The sequence below is a fragment of the Mastigoproctus giganteus genome, chromosome 11, assembly GCF_048544385.1.
Source record: "Mastigoproctus giganteus isolate SK-2022 chromosome 11, ASM4854438v1, whole genome shotgun sequence".
Lineage (NCBI taxonomy): Eukaryota > Metazoa > Arthropoda > Arachnida > Uropygi > Thelyphonidae > Mastigoproctus > Mastigoproctus giganteus.
In genome coordinates this window covers 169,902,323-169,920,737 of record NC_143585.1, presented here as the reverse complement: position 1 = coordinate 169,920,737, position 18,415 = coordinate 169,902,323, and the positions used below count along the sequence as shown (strand labels likewise).

The following is an 18,415-nucleotide window of genomic DNA, read 5'->3' as shown; positions in this document are numbered from 1 at the left end:
GGAGCTAAAAGTGATTCAACAATAAAAACACTTAGATGTTTTGATTCAACTTGACATGAAATTTTCAAGCAATGTAAATGGGTGGCTGGAAGCCAGCGACTCATAACTGTTAGACTAAATGGACTCTGTCTTAAGAAAAGATTCACTATCATTATGAATACACACACATACAGAAATTTGTATGGCACAACCTTTTCACAATGACATTAGGTTTATATGACTACTTGACATGATAATGGGAGTAATTTTTTTTTGAGAAAAATGATAAGAGGAGAATTCAAAGTAAATCAAATGAATGGGGAACAATCAAGGTGAGTAAGGTGATTCTTACCTGCTGGCACTACTGTCAACATCTTTACAGTAACTTTTTACCATCAGTGCAATATCTAACAAATAATTCCAATCTTCTAACTGATTTTCTTTAAGTGCTGTACCCTAAAAGGAAAACAAAACTAACTCTGATATACGACTTGCAAGGCTGAATGCAGGCTAGAAACCAGATATTATGTTAAGAAACTAAATAAAATAAAATAAAACCCTTATCATAACTCTTTTTTTAAATAACGCATGAAGTAAACAATCATTGCTTTTGCATGTTATTTCCATTTAAGAGCTTACACTTTAAAGTGTTACACCACGATAATTATCTTTATAAAGTGTATAGTGTTTCCAAAACTTATAACGGTTCTTTGATCATAACTCCTCTTGTAGTCAGGTTGTCCAGGAAAGTAACAGAAGGGAGACAATGTCATAAGAGAGCAAATGAACTTGATTGGTAAATCAGAGTGGCCCAGTCAGCTCTCTTTCCCTTTAAAGATCAATTCTCTTGTATTTATATGTAATGATGTGAAACACTGAGTAAAAAAAAATAATAAATAAATAATAAATAAAAACATGAAAAAAATTAAAAACGAAATGGGAGAAAAAATGATTTTTTATTATCAATTTATTTTGTTGTGGAATTGTTGCATCCACAATGTATCTATTTCCCTTCCTATATTTCTGTTTATTGACTTATCTAAAGTGTCTTGCATACGTAGCTTCTTTAACTTTTCTTTTGATAAAAATCCCCATTAATAATTAAATTTTTTTTTACATTAAAAGTATGGGAACATACTATAATTGCAGAAAATTTATGGGAGCATTCAAGGCAAGGTTTCTCAAAATGGAAAGTAGAATGCAATGTGCTATTATTGGCAAAACTATGGATAGGATTTCCAGTCAATGGAAGAAGGTAATTAATATACAAGAGGAAAAGAGTGGTGGAAAGAACTGAACCTTGGGGGACACCCCCGCATTAGTGAAAAAGTTAGAAGACAGAGAGCCATCTACCATCATCCTCAGTGAGCGATCAGAGAGAAAACTGCAGTTGGCAAACCACAAGATGGAAGCTTGTTTAGAAGACCTTTATGCCAAACACAATCGAAAGCCTTTGAGATGTCAAGAGCAACTACTTGTGTTTCACCGAACCTTTCCATTGAATTAGTCCATAAATGGGGTAACATAAGCCAGAATATCACCAGTGGATCGACACTGACGGAATCCATACTGGCGATCGTTGATCAGACGGAAGGTTTCTAGGTAGTTTAAGAGTTGGCGGTTAATTGATTTCTCCATTACTTTAGAAAGAGTAGAAGTAATTGCAGTGGGACGATAACTGGATGGGAGGGATTTGTCACCCTTTTTAGGAACTGGCTGGATATGAGCAAATTTCCAAGCAGAAAGAAAAACACCTTTGGAATAAGAAAGTGAAAAAAGGCGGCAAAGAATAGGAGTAATTTCAGGAGCACAGGTTTTGAGAACAAGTGGAGAAATACCATCGGGACCTGGAGTTTTCTTAGCATCAAGATTCATCAAAATCCTTCTGACATCCTTTTGACGGAAGACAACAGGAGGCATTGAATGGAGCATGTTGGGAATGTTGGGAGGTGTTTTACCAAGATCATTAATACACGAGTTGGAAGAAAAATGGGATGCTAGCAGGTCAGCTTTATCCTTGGCTGAAGTGACAACAGAACCATCTGGTTTGGACAGAGATGGGCAAAAGTTGCGGCCAATAGCTTTGGCAAGAGACCAGAATGCTCGGCTTGTTGAACTTGTGGAAAAATTTAGATTTCAAAGTTTTGGATAGCAACACCAGGCTATCCAAAAGATTTAAGTCATCCAAATGTTCAAGTTATGTTCCTACAACCACAGTTGCACTAGGTTAATACTTCTTTCATTCAGCCATTAGATCAAGGCATTATATCCACCTTTAAAACTCATTACATCAAAAAATCATTACAATGGCTTTTGGAAAAGATTTATTCCAAATCTATTGAATGGAGGCATGGAAACATTTCTCAATTGTGGACTATATCAGAATCATAGCTTTATCGCTGAAAGAAGTAAAACAATCAACTTTAAATGCATGTGGAAAAATGTGAGTCAGTTCATTCAGGAAATATGGTAGAACCAGCAGAAAATGGAATCGGTGAGATAGCAGAACTTGCTACGTCAGTAGGAGGTGAAGGTTTTGATGATATGATTATTGAAGCCCTCGTGGGTAGCACAGTTGATAGAATCACCCTTCTTCCCACACTGAGTGGAAAAGACCTAAGTTTGAATCCAGTTGATGATGGGAGGAATTTTTATGGGTTCCTTTAAAAAAATAGCTGAGTTAGTCGGGCTCGGGCAAGGGTAGCATGGTTTTTCGTCCATCAAAACAGAAAATCGACTACAGAACACACGCAATTTACAGACAATATATAGAGAGTAACATGACTTTAGTCGCCGATGCTCCTAAAAATATAAAAAAAGATATGGTTACTGAAGATGTTCAAGAATACTGGTAGAAAAAGAGGCTGGCAAAGCGGATTTGGGGGAAATGACAATGGAGGTAAAACCAAATCAATTCAGAGGATGATAGCACAGATGAAAATTCTAAACTTCTAAATTTTACACTAAAAAGCATACAGGACGGCATAAATTTTCCTGAGCAATTAGAATCTTATTTTTTGAACTAGCATTAGCAAGGTCACATGATGCAAGAAAGCAAGCTAATATAGCATCAGCCAAAAAAAAAAACACCCTTCTCATTTCACCCATCCACTCAGTCCAAATGTTTGTCGTTCTGCCTTGAATCTGTTTAAGCTATCAACTTCTACGACAGATGGAAGTTTATTCCAGCAATCAACCATCTGCTGGCTAAAGCCAAACTTCTGCACATCTATCCTAAAACTGTTTCCTCAGTTTGAATTTATGCCCTCTCACGTGATTATTCTGAGCAAGAGGAAGAATCCCATCAGCATTGAGCATGCTCAAACCATTCAAGGCTTTATACACCTCAATCAGATCACCTCGCAGGTGCCCAGTCTCCAGACACTATAATTTCCAAAACTTAAGCCTTTCTTCGTAAGAGCAACCCTTTGTTCCATTCACTAATCTTGTTGCCCTTCTCTGTACTCGTTCCAACAGCTCTACATCCTTCTTAAAACAAGGCCTCCAGACTAAACTAAACTAAAAGTTTCTAGAGAATATTTTTGAAACCAATGAACCAGAAGATATTATTGAATTCAAGCAATGGATACACACTGCCAGAGATACACTGGACATACAGCAATTAACAAAAAAGATTTTATTGAAGAGTTGAGTACAAAGATATTTAATCTTCATATCATCACTACATTGCTAAACATCAAAGCTACCATCTGAAACCAACAAAGGAAGGCCTAATGACAGGAGAATTGGTCATCTTGATAGATTTTGCAGAAAATTATTCATTTGTTGTGCAAGATGCTGTTCAAGAGTTCCACTGGGAGAATAGCCAGGCTACATTGCATCCATTTGAACTTCAGAATATAAGTTTCTACATAATCAGTGATGGCCTTCAACATGACACAATTGCAGTGCATGTTTTTCTAACCAACTTAATTGAATATTTGAAGAATTTCATGACAAAAATCAGGCACATTTATTACTTCAGTGATGGTTCTGCAGCTGAATACAAGAATTTCAAGAATTTTATTAACTTGTGTCATCATTAGAAGGATTTTGATATCAGTGCTGAATGGAATTTCTTTGGCACTAGCCATGGCAAGTCACAATGTGAGGAATTGATGGAACAATAAAACAATTGACAGCACATGCAAGTCTCCAACACCAAATTTAAAACCAAATCCTCACACCAAGAAACTTGTTTGAATTTTGTGACCGGCATGCGATTGGAATAAAATTCTGTTTTGTTTTGAGCAAGTAAGGCCATTTCAAGAGAAAAGATTCATAGATGGTCATACTATTGCTGGAACAAGAGAAAATCATCACTTCATTCCTATTGATGCAAGACAGATTCGTGTTTTCAGAGTATCAAATGTTGTGCAACTACCTCTCAATGTTGTGCAACTGTAACACCTAAAACTTTGAAAATTTTTTGTGATTTGCTCTGCGTAACACAAGTGACCTCCACAAAATAGGTGCTGGTGCCTCTATACTATATTTTGTAGTATAGAGGCACCAGCACCAAAATATAGTATATATAATATACTATATTTTGAACTGAATTTTTGCACAGCTTCTTTGGAAACCTGTTTAAACATCTACACCAAGTTTCAACAAAATTTAAGATGGTCGAGCAGGTACCATCTTCAAAATTAGGCCACTTGACATGGAATCACCCAAAATTCATTATACAAAATTTCAGTACAACAAAATGATTCAAGCATCACTGATAAGTCCAGGGATTTTACTATACAGAATATTTGCAATGATGAGTTGACAGGATATTGTTGTTTATGTTTTAACCCCTGTGCATATAGTTTCAGACATCCATCTTTCTAGCCTAAGGCTAATATAATAGAATTCAACACACAATAGACAAACATTAGCAACCTTTTAGTGGTTATATTGTGTGAATATTTTAATTAGCTAATGGTAAACATTTTTCCTCCCCAAATTCATTTTACAATCATTATATAATTTAATTAGTGTCAACAATAATTTCTGTTAATTCTTAATATTGTCATTACTTTCAAAATTTTATGGGCTTACCTTCAGAAAATTTTCATCCTTTGAACAGAAACCTAAAGACATCAGATCTACCTGCATCCCTTAAAAATAAACATTAACTAATATATAGTAACTGATTAAAAAAATTAATGATTGGATTTAACTGATGATTGTTAGCATCAATCAACTATACATTTCATAATATATCTGAAGATAATAAACAATGTTGCTCCCCTCAGCCAGCCCTCAGTTTTTTTTTTTAGCTCATAAAAAAACCATACAATTTGTAATAAAAATGTTTTTAACAAAACTTGCCAAATTATGGGAGTTTGCACACTGATCGGGAATACCGAATTTTTTCTACAAAGCAATTATAATTTATAAATGCTTCATACTATAATGTTGAATCATTTTATTCCAAAAATATAGCAAACAATAAATACACATTGAGAGATTTTATTAGCTTTTCCTAGTAATAAGGCAAGTAATCATTATGCATATAAAAATGATCAAGCCAAAATAATTGCAAATCACATTCATAATCAGAAAGGTGAGAGTAAATACTGTTCCATCTGATGTTTGATGAATTTATATACTTTTTATATACGTTATATACTTTTTCGCCGTTGTTTATTGCAGATTTTCTATGTACATTTACAATTTCAATCATACTGCATAATATCACCTGCAGTACAGGATTAAAGAACAGGAAAGCCTGAGGCACAATTAAAATTTTAGCCTCCACTCCCTGCCCAAAAAAGGTTTTTATTAATACAGTTCACATTTCTCAGATGGTTTTTTTTTTTTTTTTTTTTTTTGTAAATATACCAAAATTTATGCATAATAATGAGTGTGTTTTTGTAAATTACAATGAAAATTATGTAGTTCTATGCACCAAAACAACTAAAGTTTGTATAAATCTGCATCATATTCTGAATGATTATGCAACTATAGCAATTTGAATTTTAATAAACACAAATGAAATTCTGAATGGAAAATAAAAAAATTAAAAAAAAAGATAATCAGACAAGTACTTAATGTGAATAAATATTTTACCAGGCACACGTTCTGTTTATTCTTATTTAAATTATTTTTTAACCATTCAAAATTGCAGTCTTTTTTATTATTATTCAAACACGCATAGTTTTATAACCATTCAGAATCCAACATATTTCTAAGCAAGTTTTTACTTTTTTTTTTGCACTTAGACCTATCCGTACAATTTTGTTGGTGTAATTTAGAAACATCGTGTATGTGCGAACAGGATGACATTTTTAAATGTTTCCTAAGTGATTCATTTATTCATTAATTGTTACAAGCATTATGAATTTTCACACTCATATTCTTGGAATGTGTTCAGTATGTTTGACATTTTGACAAACAAGTATACAACAGTTTGTCATGATGCAACAAAACATCTTCATCAATTTTACAACAAAAATGAACAATCATGGTTCTTTCAAAAAATTCCACAAGAAATAGTCACATAGGTTCAAGGCTGGACTCCGAAGGAGCATTATTTTTGGCACTCATTATACTCATACTGTTATCCTAATTATCACTAGTTGTGACAATGCAAGAGCCAAATTTGCAAAAAATGTCTAATGCAACATTAGCTGTACATTAGCTGTACATGGCATGGCACTGTGTTGTAGAAAACACCATGTCCACAGAAGCTAAGTTGCAAGTAGTAGATATAATCATTACCTAAGTAATGATTATATCTACTACTTGCTGTATAATGTGTACAGAAAGGATAGACAGGATTATATCTACTACTAGCAATGCAGCAGCAGCAGATATAATCATTACCAAATTTATTGAGGTACTATTAATTACTTATCTGGTAATCTGGTACAACTTCCAAGTCAGAGGAGTTTACAACTAGTAATTTCAACATAGATACTTATTACTATATTTATCAATCATGTGGGCTAGAACCATAGTCAACTGACCTTAAACATGAGTTTAGTAGCACATGTGTTTATTGTGGTACTAGTCTTTTTTTTTTTTTTTTTTTTTTTTTATGAAACCCCCAAACACGAAAGATATCAAAACCTATAGTACTTAGTACCATGCATGGGTTGAAGGAGAAGTATGAGGGGAGGGGGATGCCGGAAACTTTGCTCTAGAGACTAAACTTGGGTTTCACCACTTCAAGCCTCCAATAAGCAAAGTGGTGGTATTTCACCGGTTCATGAAAGTCATCTACCACCTGATGATAGCTAGGTATTATTATTATAATAATACCTAGTTATTATTATTATATAATATAATACAATTTTATCAAGAGAATTTGTTTACAATAAAAGAACTTGTTAAGAAAAGTGAATTTCTTGACAACAAGTTGTAATTCATCATTTACAACAGTTTTTGCATACAGATTTGTTAATAACAGAAAAGACAATGAAGTCATTACACATAGTAAATTCCACCCTGCAAACAGAGAAAGTAATTTATCTGAATATCAGGTCTAATCTACTGTATCATTGAGTATCAAAAATCTTATTAGGAATTTTAATTTGGAGATAGAATAACTTCTCCTGAGCCTGAAATCAACGCTAGCCAACAAGTTATTTATTATGTTCATTGTGTGCCTATCTCCAAATCTATTTAGTACCCTAGGGTGAGGCAAAACAATTGCTTTTGGATTCCTAAAGTTATGTGATACATTCCTTTGAAGATTTGACTCTTCATAAATAGTGTTAAGCTTCTTCAAGAATAAATTTAATTTCAGTTTTTGATTTGGATAAAGTATTTTATATTTCAACAAAAACTGCCTTCTCTTATTCAGATCATTCCAAGAGTTTGTCCCCATTAAAAGTTTCAGAATCCTGTTAAGTAAGTTATTATCCTTATTTCAGTTATATTTGCTCGTGCTCATACATTTACTAAATAATTGAGTTGGGAGTCCACTAATGCATAATATAAGGTTACTTTTGTTCTTAGATTTAACTTATTTTTAATGTAATAAAAAAAGTAAACGTAAAATCTCATTTTTTTGTACAAGTTTGTTATATGCATTGCCTAACTTAGACTATAGTCAATCCATAACCCAAGGTAACAGTGATTTGAAACTTCTTCCACTGTTAGCCATTTGCAATTCTGGAAATCCTGAACATGTAGGCATTTATGTTCGTGTAATTTAATAGAGGAATGAATGTCCAGGGTTTGATGAGGAAGTCTAATTACCAAAAATTGTTTTTTCAAAGCTGAGTGCTAATTTATTGTCATGCAACCAATTTTGTAAATTTATTACATCCTGCTGTAAATATTTTGCCATTTTTGTCAGGTTCTTTCCAATTGTATATAAGATTATATCATCTGCATAAATTTTTAAAAAGGAGTTCTTTATTTCTTTGAATATGTCATTTATATAGATGTAGAACGTGATTGGCCCTGCATGAGTGCCCTGAGGTACTCCTCTCTTTACATTATATGATTTTCCCTTTGTATTCTCTACTTGTACTGTTAGTTTTATTTTGGTTAAATAAGATGTTAAGAGTTGATTGACTGTTCTCTTTATACCATATTTCAGTAATTTCTGTTTCAAGATTGAGATATAAATTAAGTCATATGCTTTGGTCAAATCTATAAATAAGATCATTATGAAATTATTGTTGTTCAAATGTAAGTTAAAAGAGTCTACTAAACTCTCAAAGTCTGTGTGATCTTACCCTTCTGATATGAGAATAGAGTTATTTAACAGTCCATATTGATGTAGATATTTACTTATATGGGTAAATATATAATTTTCTATTATCTTATTTATAACTGACTGTATTGTTATTGGTCTATAATTACAAAAGTCATCAGGTGGTCCCTTTTTATATATAGGGATTATTTTAAAAGAAGGTAAGTTTGTAGGATAGACTACTGATGCCATCATCCGTGCTATAAGCTCCACCAAGAGAACAGTGAACTGTTCTTTATTTCTCTTTACTTCGGTTACTGTAATACAGTCAAGTCAAATTACTGTAATACAGTCAATAATAATATTAATAATACCTAGTTATTATTATATTATTATTATAATAATACATAGCTATCATATAGGCTGGCACCACAATAAACACCAGGGTATGTCTGCCAGGGGCAAAGGTTGATGACGTTGTAGGGCAGATATCATCCTTTAAGGGCACAAAGGGTGATATTGTTGTACACGTTGGCACTAATGATATTAAGAGTAGGAGCCCGACAGAATTACTTAACAAGTACAAGACAATGCTGAAAAAAAGCCGTGAGCTAGGGTTGAATTTGAAAGTGTCTGCAATTCTGACCAGACATGATAGGAGGGAGTATATGATGAGAACCTTGTCGATCAATTCTGCCCTGGAGAGATTGTGCAAGGCTCAAGGAGTAGAATTTTTCTCAGCTTGGTCTGTGCTTGTTAACAGGAGAGACTGCTTCAACAGGGATGGAATACACTTAAATAGAAAGAGTGTAAGAATATTTGCTGATGCTATCGAGGCAGAGTTAGGTGGGTTGGAAAACTGCTAACTTTGGGGGATACACAGATTAATAGATTAACAGTAGCCGCTGGCAGAGGTAAAAGTGATTCTTGCACTACTTCTACTGAAATGCAATTGAGCAGCAGCCTGGAAAGCAAGGCAAGAGGAATTTTCAGGACTGCTGGGAGTCATAGTGGAACAAGTAAATACATGGGCTGTGTTAGGGTAACTAATTAGCATTAGCATTAGTAGAGGCATATGATGCAAGAAAGCAAGCTTATTCAGCATCAGCCAAAAAAAAAAAAAAAAAAAAAAAAAAAACCCTCTCTCCCATTTCACCCCTCCGTTCGTTCGAAATACCTGTCCAGTTGAGCTTTAAATTTGTTTAGGCTATCAACTTCAACAACAAGTGATGGAAGTCGGTTCCACCAACCAACCACCCGCTGGCCAAAGGCAAATTTCCGCACATCTATCCGACATCCGTCCTTCCTCAATTTGAATTTATGCCCTCTGAGGTGATTATTCTGAGAAAGATGAAGAATCCCATTGGCATTGAGCATGCTCAAACCATTTAAAGCCTTATACACCTCTATCAGATCACCTCGCCGGTGCCTAGTCTCCAGACTCTGTAATTTGCAAAATTTAAGCCTTTCTTCGTAAGAGCAACCCTTTGTTCCATTTACTAATCTTGTTGCCCTTCTCTGTACCCGTTCCAGCAGTTCAACATCCTTCTTGAAATGAGGCCTCCAGACCTGTATACAGTACTCAAGATGTGGCCTAACCATTGCCTTATACAAGGGAATAATCACCTCCTTATCCCTGCTAGAAAAATTCCTGTATATCATTGACAAGACACCATGAGCTACTCTTGCAGCTCGTCTGCACTGCTCAGAGAACTTCATATCTGCCTGCACAATTACCCCCAGGTCCTTTTCATTCTCCACCACTGTCAGTGTAGTACCGCAGAGTTGATACATTGCTCTGGGGTTACTGTTTCCCATATGTAGTACTTTACATTTGTCAATGTTAAACTTCATTTGCCACCTCTCAGCCCATCTGTTCAACCTTTCCAGATCCTGTTGCAGCAGCATAGCGTCAGTAGTGTCCTTAATGACCCTGCCAACCTTTGTATCATCTGCAAACTTAGACATTAAACTTGATATCCCATCATCAATATCATTCACAAACACCGAAAACAACAATGGACCCAACACTGAACCTTGAGGAACTCCACCAATAACATTAGTCCACGTTGAGCAGTGTCCATTGATTACCACTCTCTGTCTTCTGCCACTCAACCATCCCCTTATCCATAGCAGCAATTTGCCTCCAATGCCACACTGCTCCAATTTGTGCAGCAGTCTTCCATGTGCAACAGTATCAAAAGCCTTTCTAAGATCCAAATATATAATATCAAAGTTATTCCCTGCATCCAGTTCTTTTGTGACTGCATCATAGTATCCAATCAAATTGGTCAGGCAAGACCTGCCCTTAACAAAACCATGCTGCGTCTGAGCTATAACTGAATTCTTGTCTAGATGATCCCGCAGTGCTTCTTTAACCAGTGCCTCCATTAATTTACCTGGAACAGAAGTTAAACTAACAGGTCTATAATTACTTGTGTCAGCCTTTGATCCTCCTTTGTGAATTGGGGTTACATTTGCACATCTCCAGTCTATGGGTACCTCCCCTGAGTCCAAAGAAGCTCTCATAATTATGGCTAGGGGTTTGCATACTTCCTTTGCTGCCTCCTTTAATATAACTGGATAGATCCCATCCACCCCAGGTGCCTTTTTTATGTTTATCCTCAACAATCTCTCCTCCACTTTCCTCTCAGTTATTACAAAATCATCCAGCTCACTGCCAATGTTTACTTTACCTACATCATTCTCCTTCCTGAATAACTCCTCATGCGTGAATGTAGATGCAAAATACTCGTTTAGATTGTTAGCCACCTGAGCAGGATCCTCAACTGTTGAACCATCAATATCCAGTGGACCAATCTGATTCATCCCTTTCCTTCTCGAGTTCAAGTATGTAAAGAACTCTTTTCTGTTTTTCTTTGCATCCTTTGCCAAGGATTTTTCGTAGTCTGCCTTTGCCTGCCTAATCTCCTTTGTGACTTGGTTACAGACCAACTTATATCTATCATAGGCTTCCATGTCACCCATTAATTTGTATGTATCCCATGCATTTTTCTTCTCTGCCACATGTCTCATTAGTTCATCTGACAACCATTTAGGCCCAAACCTTGAACAATATTTCTTAGTTGGTATGTAACGCCTGGTAGCCTCCAAGATTAGTTCCTTGAATGCTTCCCATTTTGAGTTTGCTGTTGGTAACATCATCAGTTGGTCCCACTGTATAGAATTTAAATACTGTCTCAGACCATCGTAGTCGCCTTTACGAAAACAAAAACCCTTCCCTTTACCTCTGATGGTAGTTACCTCCTTGAGTAAATCCCACTTCAACACACTGTGATCACTGCCACCTAGTGGTTCATTTATCTGCAGGTTCTTAATGCATGAAGAATCACTACTGATAATCAGATCAAGAGTATTGCTCCCTCTTGTTGCCTCACGAATATGCTGATGTAGAAAACAATCATCCAATAAATCCACAAAAGCCTTGCTAGTGTGCGAGTGACCAACCCACAAATTCCAGTCAATATCTGGGAAATTAAAATCCCCCATTATAAGACTCTCTGATTTACTGGCCCACTCTATTTCCCTGTACAATATATTATTATACTCATCAGAGTCATTAGGCCTATAGCACACTCCTACTCTCAATTTTGATTTCCCTATGCTTATGTCACACCAAATTGACTCGACACTGCCCTGTCCATCGATGTCGACTGGCTTCACTTCCTTGGACTTTATGTGTTTCTTAATTAATAGCATAACCCCTCCTCCCCTCCTGTCCTGTCTATCCTTTCTATACACATTGTATTCCCCAAATTCCAGTTCCGCATTACTTATATCTGTGTGACACCACGTCTCTGATATCCCAACAATATCTGCCTTTGATGTTTTGAGCAATACCTCAAATTCATCAAATTTATTTACCAAACTCCTAGCATTGGTGTACATGCAGGTATACATGCACCTGTTTCTATTCTTATAATAGTAGAAACAGGTGCATGTATACTTGCATGTACACCAATGCTAGGAGCATAGTTAATACATTCGATGGGCTTGAAGTGCTAGTCAAGACATCAAAGGCAGATATTGTTGGGATATCAGAGATGTGGTGTCACACAGCATTAAGCAGTGCAGAACTGGAATTTGGGGAGTACAATATGTACAAAAAGGAGACACAGGACAGGAAGGGAGGAGGGGTTATGCTGTTAGTTGAGAAACATACAATCTATGGAAGTGCATCCAATTAATGTTGGTGGACAATGCAATGTTGAGTCTGTTTGGTGTGACATAAGCACTGAGAAAGGAAAAATGAGAGTAGGTGTCTGTTATAGGCCTAATGAATCTGATGAGTATAATGAGCAATTGTGCAGAGAAATAGAGTGGACCAGTAAATTAGAGTGTCTTATAAATGGGGGATTTTAATTTCCCAGTTATTGACTGGAATTTGTGGGTTGGTCACTCCCACAGAGTAGCAAGGCTTTTGTGGATTTATTGGATGATTGTTTTCTACAGCAGCATGTTGGGGAGGCAACTAGAGAGTAATACTCTTGATCTGATTATCAGTAGTGGTTCTTCATGCATCAAGAATCTGCAGATAAAGGAACCACTAGGTGGCAGTGATCACAGTGTGCTGAAATGGGATTTACTTCAAGAGGTAACTACCATCAGGGGTTAAGGGAAGGGTTTTTGCTTTACAGTGGTCTGAGACAGTATTTAAATTCTATACAGTTGAACCAACAGATGATGTTACCAACGGAAAATTCAAAATTGGAAGCATTCAAAGAATTAATCTTTGTGCTACCAACAATCTTTTCAGACCAACAAAGAAATATTGTTCAAGATTGAGGCCTAAATGGATGTCAGATGAACTAACTAGACATGTGACAGAGAAGGAAAATGCATAGGATACATATAAATTAATATGTGACACAGAAGCCTCTGACAGATATAAGCTGGTCTGTAACCAAGTTACAAAGGAAGTTAGGCAGGCGAAGGCAGATTATGAGAAATCTTTGGCAGAAGATGCAAAGAAAAACAGCAAAGAGTTCTTTACATATGTAAACTCTAGAAGGAAGGGGATGAATCAGATTGGTCTATTTTTTTTTTTTTTTTTATGAAAACCCCAAACACGAGAGGTATTAGAACCTATAGTACTTAGTACCGTGCTTGGGTTGGAGGTTGAAAGGACGAAAGAAGATATTTGTTGACATTGGACTTTAACTTCTGTACACCGTAATTTTCAGGAAATACATATGAAGGAAGGTTGTTCAAGAAAACAGCAGTTGATTCATATAAACGAGGGAGATGAAAAGTTGGTTCTGTGAGTTTGAAGTTGGACAGTAAATGGCTGGTGGCTGCACATGTTCGAACTGTTTTGAAAGAGAGAGTGGAAATTACAGAAACCAATTCAGAAGAACAGTGCCCATGGAAGTATCTGTAGAAGAGGCATGCAGCAAAAACAGTACGTCTATGAGACAGCAAGTGGAGAGACTGTTAGAGATGAATCGAATCATTAAGTAACTTAACTGCCCTCTTCTGAATGGAATCAAGAAGCCTGAGAGAGGTTCTGGGGGCACCACCCCAGTTGTAGGAACAATATTCCATGGTAGGGGAGATTTGTGATTTATACAGAGTGAAGTATTTATACAGAGAGTGTGATTTATACTGTTTGGATGAAAAGTAATGTCGAGAGCGAAAGAGAAAAACAAGGTTTTTAGATGCAGAGGAAGCAATATTTGTAATGTGCTTGTGCCAAGACAGATTAGAAGTCAGGGTAATCCCCAAAAGAGATATATCATTTTGCCTAGAAATCGGAGTGTCACCAAAGATAAGCATAGGAGCAGAAGAATCCTTTTTGAGAGATATAAGATAAGACTTAATTTTAGAAGGGTTGAAATCAACTAAGTTGTCTTTGCCCCACTGAAGAATTATCTGAAGATCGGCATTTAAGGAATTCGTAGCAGGTTTTTGAGAAGTTGAAGCTCATTGAGCAGGGCAAGGTTTCTGAAAATGGAAAGTGGAATGCAATGTGCTATCATCAGAAAAACTATGGATAGGATTTCCAGTCAATGGAAGAAGGTCATTGATATACAAGAGGAAAAGAGTGGGGGAAAGAACTGAACCTCGGGGGACACCGGCATTAATGGAGAAGTTAGAAGACAGAGAGCCGTCTACCATACCCTCAATGAATGATCAGAGAGAAAACTGGATAACCAATTACAAAAAGCAGTTGGCAAACCATAAGGTGGAAGCTTGTTTAGAAGACCTTTATGCACTTGATATCAATGGTTCAAATGTTGATGATCCTGCTCAGGTAGCTAACAAACTAAATGAATATTTTGCATCCACATTCACACATGAGGAATTATTCAGCGAGGGGAATGCCAGAGGTGTATTCAATTCTGGCAGTAAGCTAGATAATCTTGTAATAACTGAGAGTAAAGTGGAGGAGAAATTGTTGAAGATAAACACAAGAAAGACACTGGGGTGGATGCAATCTATCCAATTATATTAAAGGAGGCAGCAAAGGAAGTAAACAAACTCTTAGCCATAATTATGAGAGCTTCCCTGGACTTAGGGAAAGTACCGATTGACTGGAGTTGTGCAAATGTGACCCCAATCCACAAAGGAGGATCAAGGAGAGACACAGGTAATTACAGACCTGTTACTTTAACTTCTGTTCCAGGGAAATTAATGGAGGCACTGGTTAAAGAAGCATTGCAGGATCATCTAGACAAGACTTCAGTTATAGCTCGGACACAGCATGGGTTTGTTAAGGGTAATTCTTGTCTGACTAATTTGATTGGATACTATGATGTAGTCACAAAGGAACTGGATGCAAAGAATAACTTGGATATCATATACTTGGATCTTAGAAAAGCCTTTGAAACTTGCACATGGAAGACTGCTGCACCTAATTCACCTTACTTACTTCTACTATAAAGATACCAGTGAAATATCACCATATATTTATCCGTAATGAAAAAATACTACGAAAGTAGTATAAATGGCATCGATTTAATTATCTCATATTCTGACTACTCCTTCAAAACGAATTACCATGTAGTAGTGGCACGTGATGGTGCCTAGTCTCCAGCCACTGCAATTTGCAGGACTCTCTTGGTAGGAGGATCTCTTCATTCCCCTCACCTTGGTAAGCCTCTCTTGGTAAGAGAATCTCTTCATTCCCCTCACCAATCTTGTTGCCCTTCACGCTCAAGCAAATCTACATCCTTCCTAAAACGAGGCCTCCAGACCTGTACGCAGTACTCAAGGTGTAGCCTGACCATTTCTTTATACAGAGGGACAATCACCTCCTTTTCCCTGCTAGCAAAATTCCTATATATCACTGATAAAACCCCATGACCTGCCCTGGCAGCCTGACTGCATTGCTCAGAAAACTTCATATCTGACTGCACAATTACGCCCAGGTCTTTTTCATTTTCTACCACCTTAAGTGTAGTACCACACAGTTGTTACATTTCTCTGGGGTTACTTCTACCCATATGCAGTACTTTGCATTTGTCAAGGTTAAACTTCAGTTGCCACTTCTTAGCCTATCTGCCCAAATTTTCTAGATCCTGTTGCAGTAGCACACTGTCATTAACAACCCTGCCAACCTTTGTATCATCTGCAAACTTCGACACTAAGCCTGATATACTTTCATCAATATCATTGATAATATACAAAACAACAGTGGACCCAACGCCGAACCCTGTGGGTCTCCACTAATAACATTAATCCACGAAGGGCAGCACCCATTGATTACCACCCTCTGTCTTCTCCCACTCAACCATCCTTTTATCCATTGTAGCAACTTGCCCTTAATACCATTTTGTACAATCGTCTTCCATGCACAACAGTGTCAAAACTGGATAGATATCCCAGGTACCTTTCTTATGTTTAACTTCAACAATTTCTCCTCCACTCTGCTCTCAGTTATTACAAAATCATTAAGCACCCTGTTACAATTTGATAACCTTCTGCCATTTTCAAACCTTAATAATTCCTTGTGTGAATGTAGATGCAAAATACTCATTCAGTTTGTTTGCTATCTGGGCAGGATCATCAACAGTAAAACCATCGATATCAAGTGGACCAATGAGATTCATCCCCTTTCTTTTAGAGTTTATATAAGTAAAGAAATCCTTGCTGTTTTTCTTAGCATCCTTTGCCAAAGATTTCTCGTAATCTGCCTTCGCCTGCCTAACCTCCTTTATGACCTGATTACAGACTAGCTTATACCTGCCATAGGCTTCTGAGTCGCTTGATAATTTATATACAACCCATGCATTTTTGTTCTGTCACGAGCTCATTAGTTCATTTGATAACCGTTTAGGCCCAAAACCTTGAACAATATTAAGCACCCTGCTACAATTTGATAACCTTCTGCCATTTTCAAACCTTAAGCTAGTTAGCCTTGCGCGGCAAACCCTAGATAACGATAAATGTATTGTATTGCACTACTTCGAATAAGTAACGCTTCACCAATAGAGAAGACGGTAAAACTCCAGAACACGGTGCCCCTTTGAAAATCACGTGCCTAACCTGCTATGGTTAGCATTAGTTAGGGTGTTTATCCCATCCTTGCCGCTGTTTTAAAATCAGGAACTCGTTTTCCTATTTTAAAACAGCTGGAAGAGGGGGAATAAACACCCCAAGACCATGGCAGTCCGAAGGTGCACCATGTTTTTGAGGATAGCGGAGAAGACTATTGTCACTTATTCTCGGAGGAGACCGCCACCCAGGCGATACCGTTTCAAGGCTAGTTGGCCTATCCTCGGTCGGCGTGTAGCAACCCCGGTGTTGCAATCACACCAACCCATGAGATACAAATAAATCAACGCCATTTATACTTTCGTAGTTTTTTTCCATTACGGATAAATATATGGTGACTTTATAGTATCACTGCTATCTTTATAGTATAAATATTACCAATCCGTAACTTATTCCGCCTTGTTGCGTTTATTTTATTAGTAATACTTACTTTTAGCATTTTCGAATAGTTGTGAATAGTTAAGATGACTAACGTTAATATTATCTTTAACATAACACAATAGCCAGTATAACAGCAAAGCTCTGTTTTCGCCAGGTGAGAATAATATTTCCTCAAGCCAGTGATCACTTCCATTCCCAAGATATGGATACTGTAACTGTTTTAACTTCTGACGTATACAAGCAAGCGACTTATCAAAACTCAAATTCAGCGCCATACCAAATACACTTGCTCTTCAAATAAGCATGTTTCTCTCACCAGGGGTAAAAAGCTAGTTAGCCTCGCGCGGCGAACCCTGCATAACGATAAAGGAACTAGTACAATCTGTCAGCCAAATAATCAAGTCAAAAGTAGCGGCAAATAATCCAAGTCAAAAGTAGCGGCAAATAATCCAAGTCAAAAGTAGCGGCAAATAATCCAAGTCAAAAGTAGCGGCAAATAATCCAAGTCAAAAGTAGCGGCAAATAATCCAAGTCAAAAGTAGCGGCAAATAATCCAAGTCAAAAGTAGCCGAAAATAATAAAGTAAAAATCGACCGAACGGAAAAAAATAATAGTTCTGAATTGGTAGCTCACCACCTAGACAAAGCTGGTGAGCTACCAATCTTTAAAAACTAACTTCCTTTGAAAACACTATAATAATAGGCAAACAACGCACAAAATTTAGGTTAGAAACCAGTGAGAAACTAGCAATGAGATCAATAAACATACATAGACCAATAATAATCTCTGAAGAAATAATAATCCGGGACCTAAAACAAATATCCTATAAGATCAACTTTAATAACGGAACATAACACCCGCCCCCTCCGAATCCAGGACCTCTACTAACGGGGACGGGTA

General features: G+C 36.6%; 1 protein-coding gene across 1 annotated transcript in view; it reads right to left on the bottom strand.

Moving 5' to 3' along the window:
• The window catches only part of LOC150078570 (uncharacterized), an 83,260-nt gene extending 65,448 nt beyond the window's left edge, over positions 1-17,812 (bottom strand). The window contains exons 1-3 of the mRNA XM_090385054.1: positions 17,565-17,812; positions 5,026-5,084; positions 332-435 (exon numbers count right to left, since the gene is read on the bottom strand). Of these exons, the coding sequence (XP_090241180.1) occupies positions 332-435; positions 5,026-5,084; positions 17,565-17,790 (389 nt within the window). The 5' untranslated portion in view covers positions 17,791-17,812. The remainder of the gene's footprint in view (positions 1-331; positions 436-5,025; positions 5,085-17,564) is intronic.
• Between the last annotated feature and the right edge of the window lie 603 nt (positions 17,813-18,415).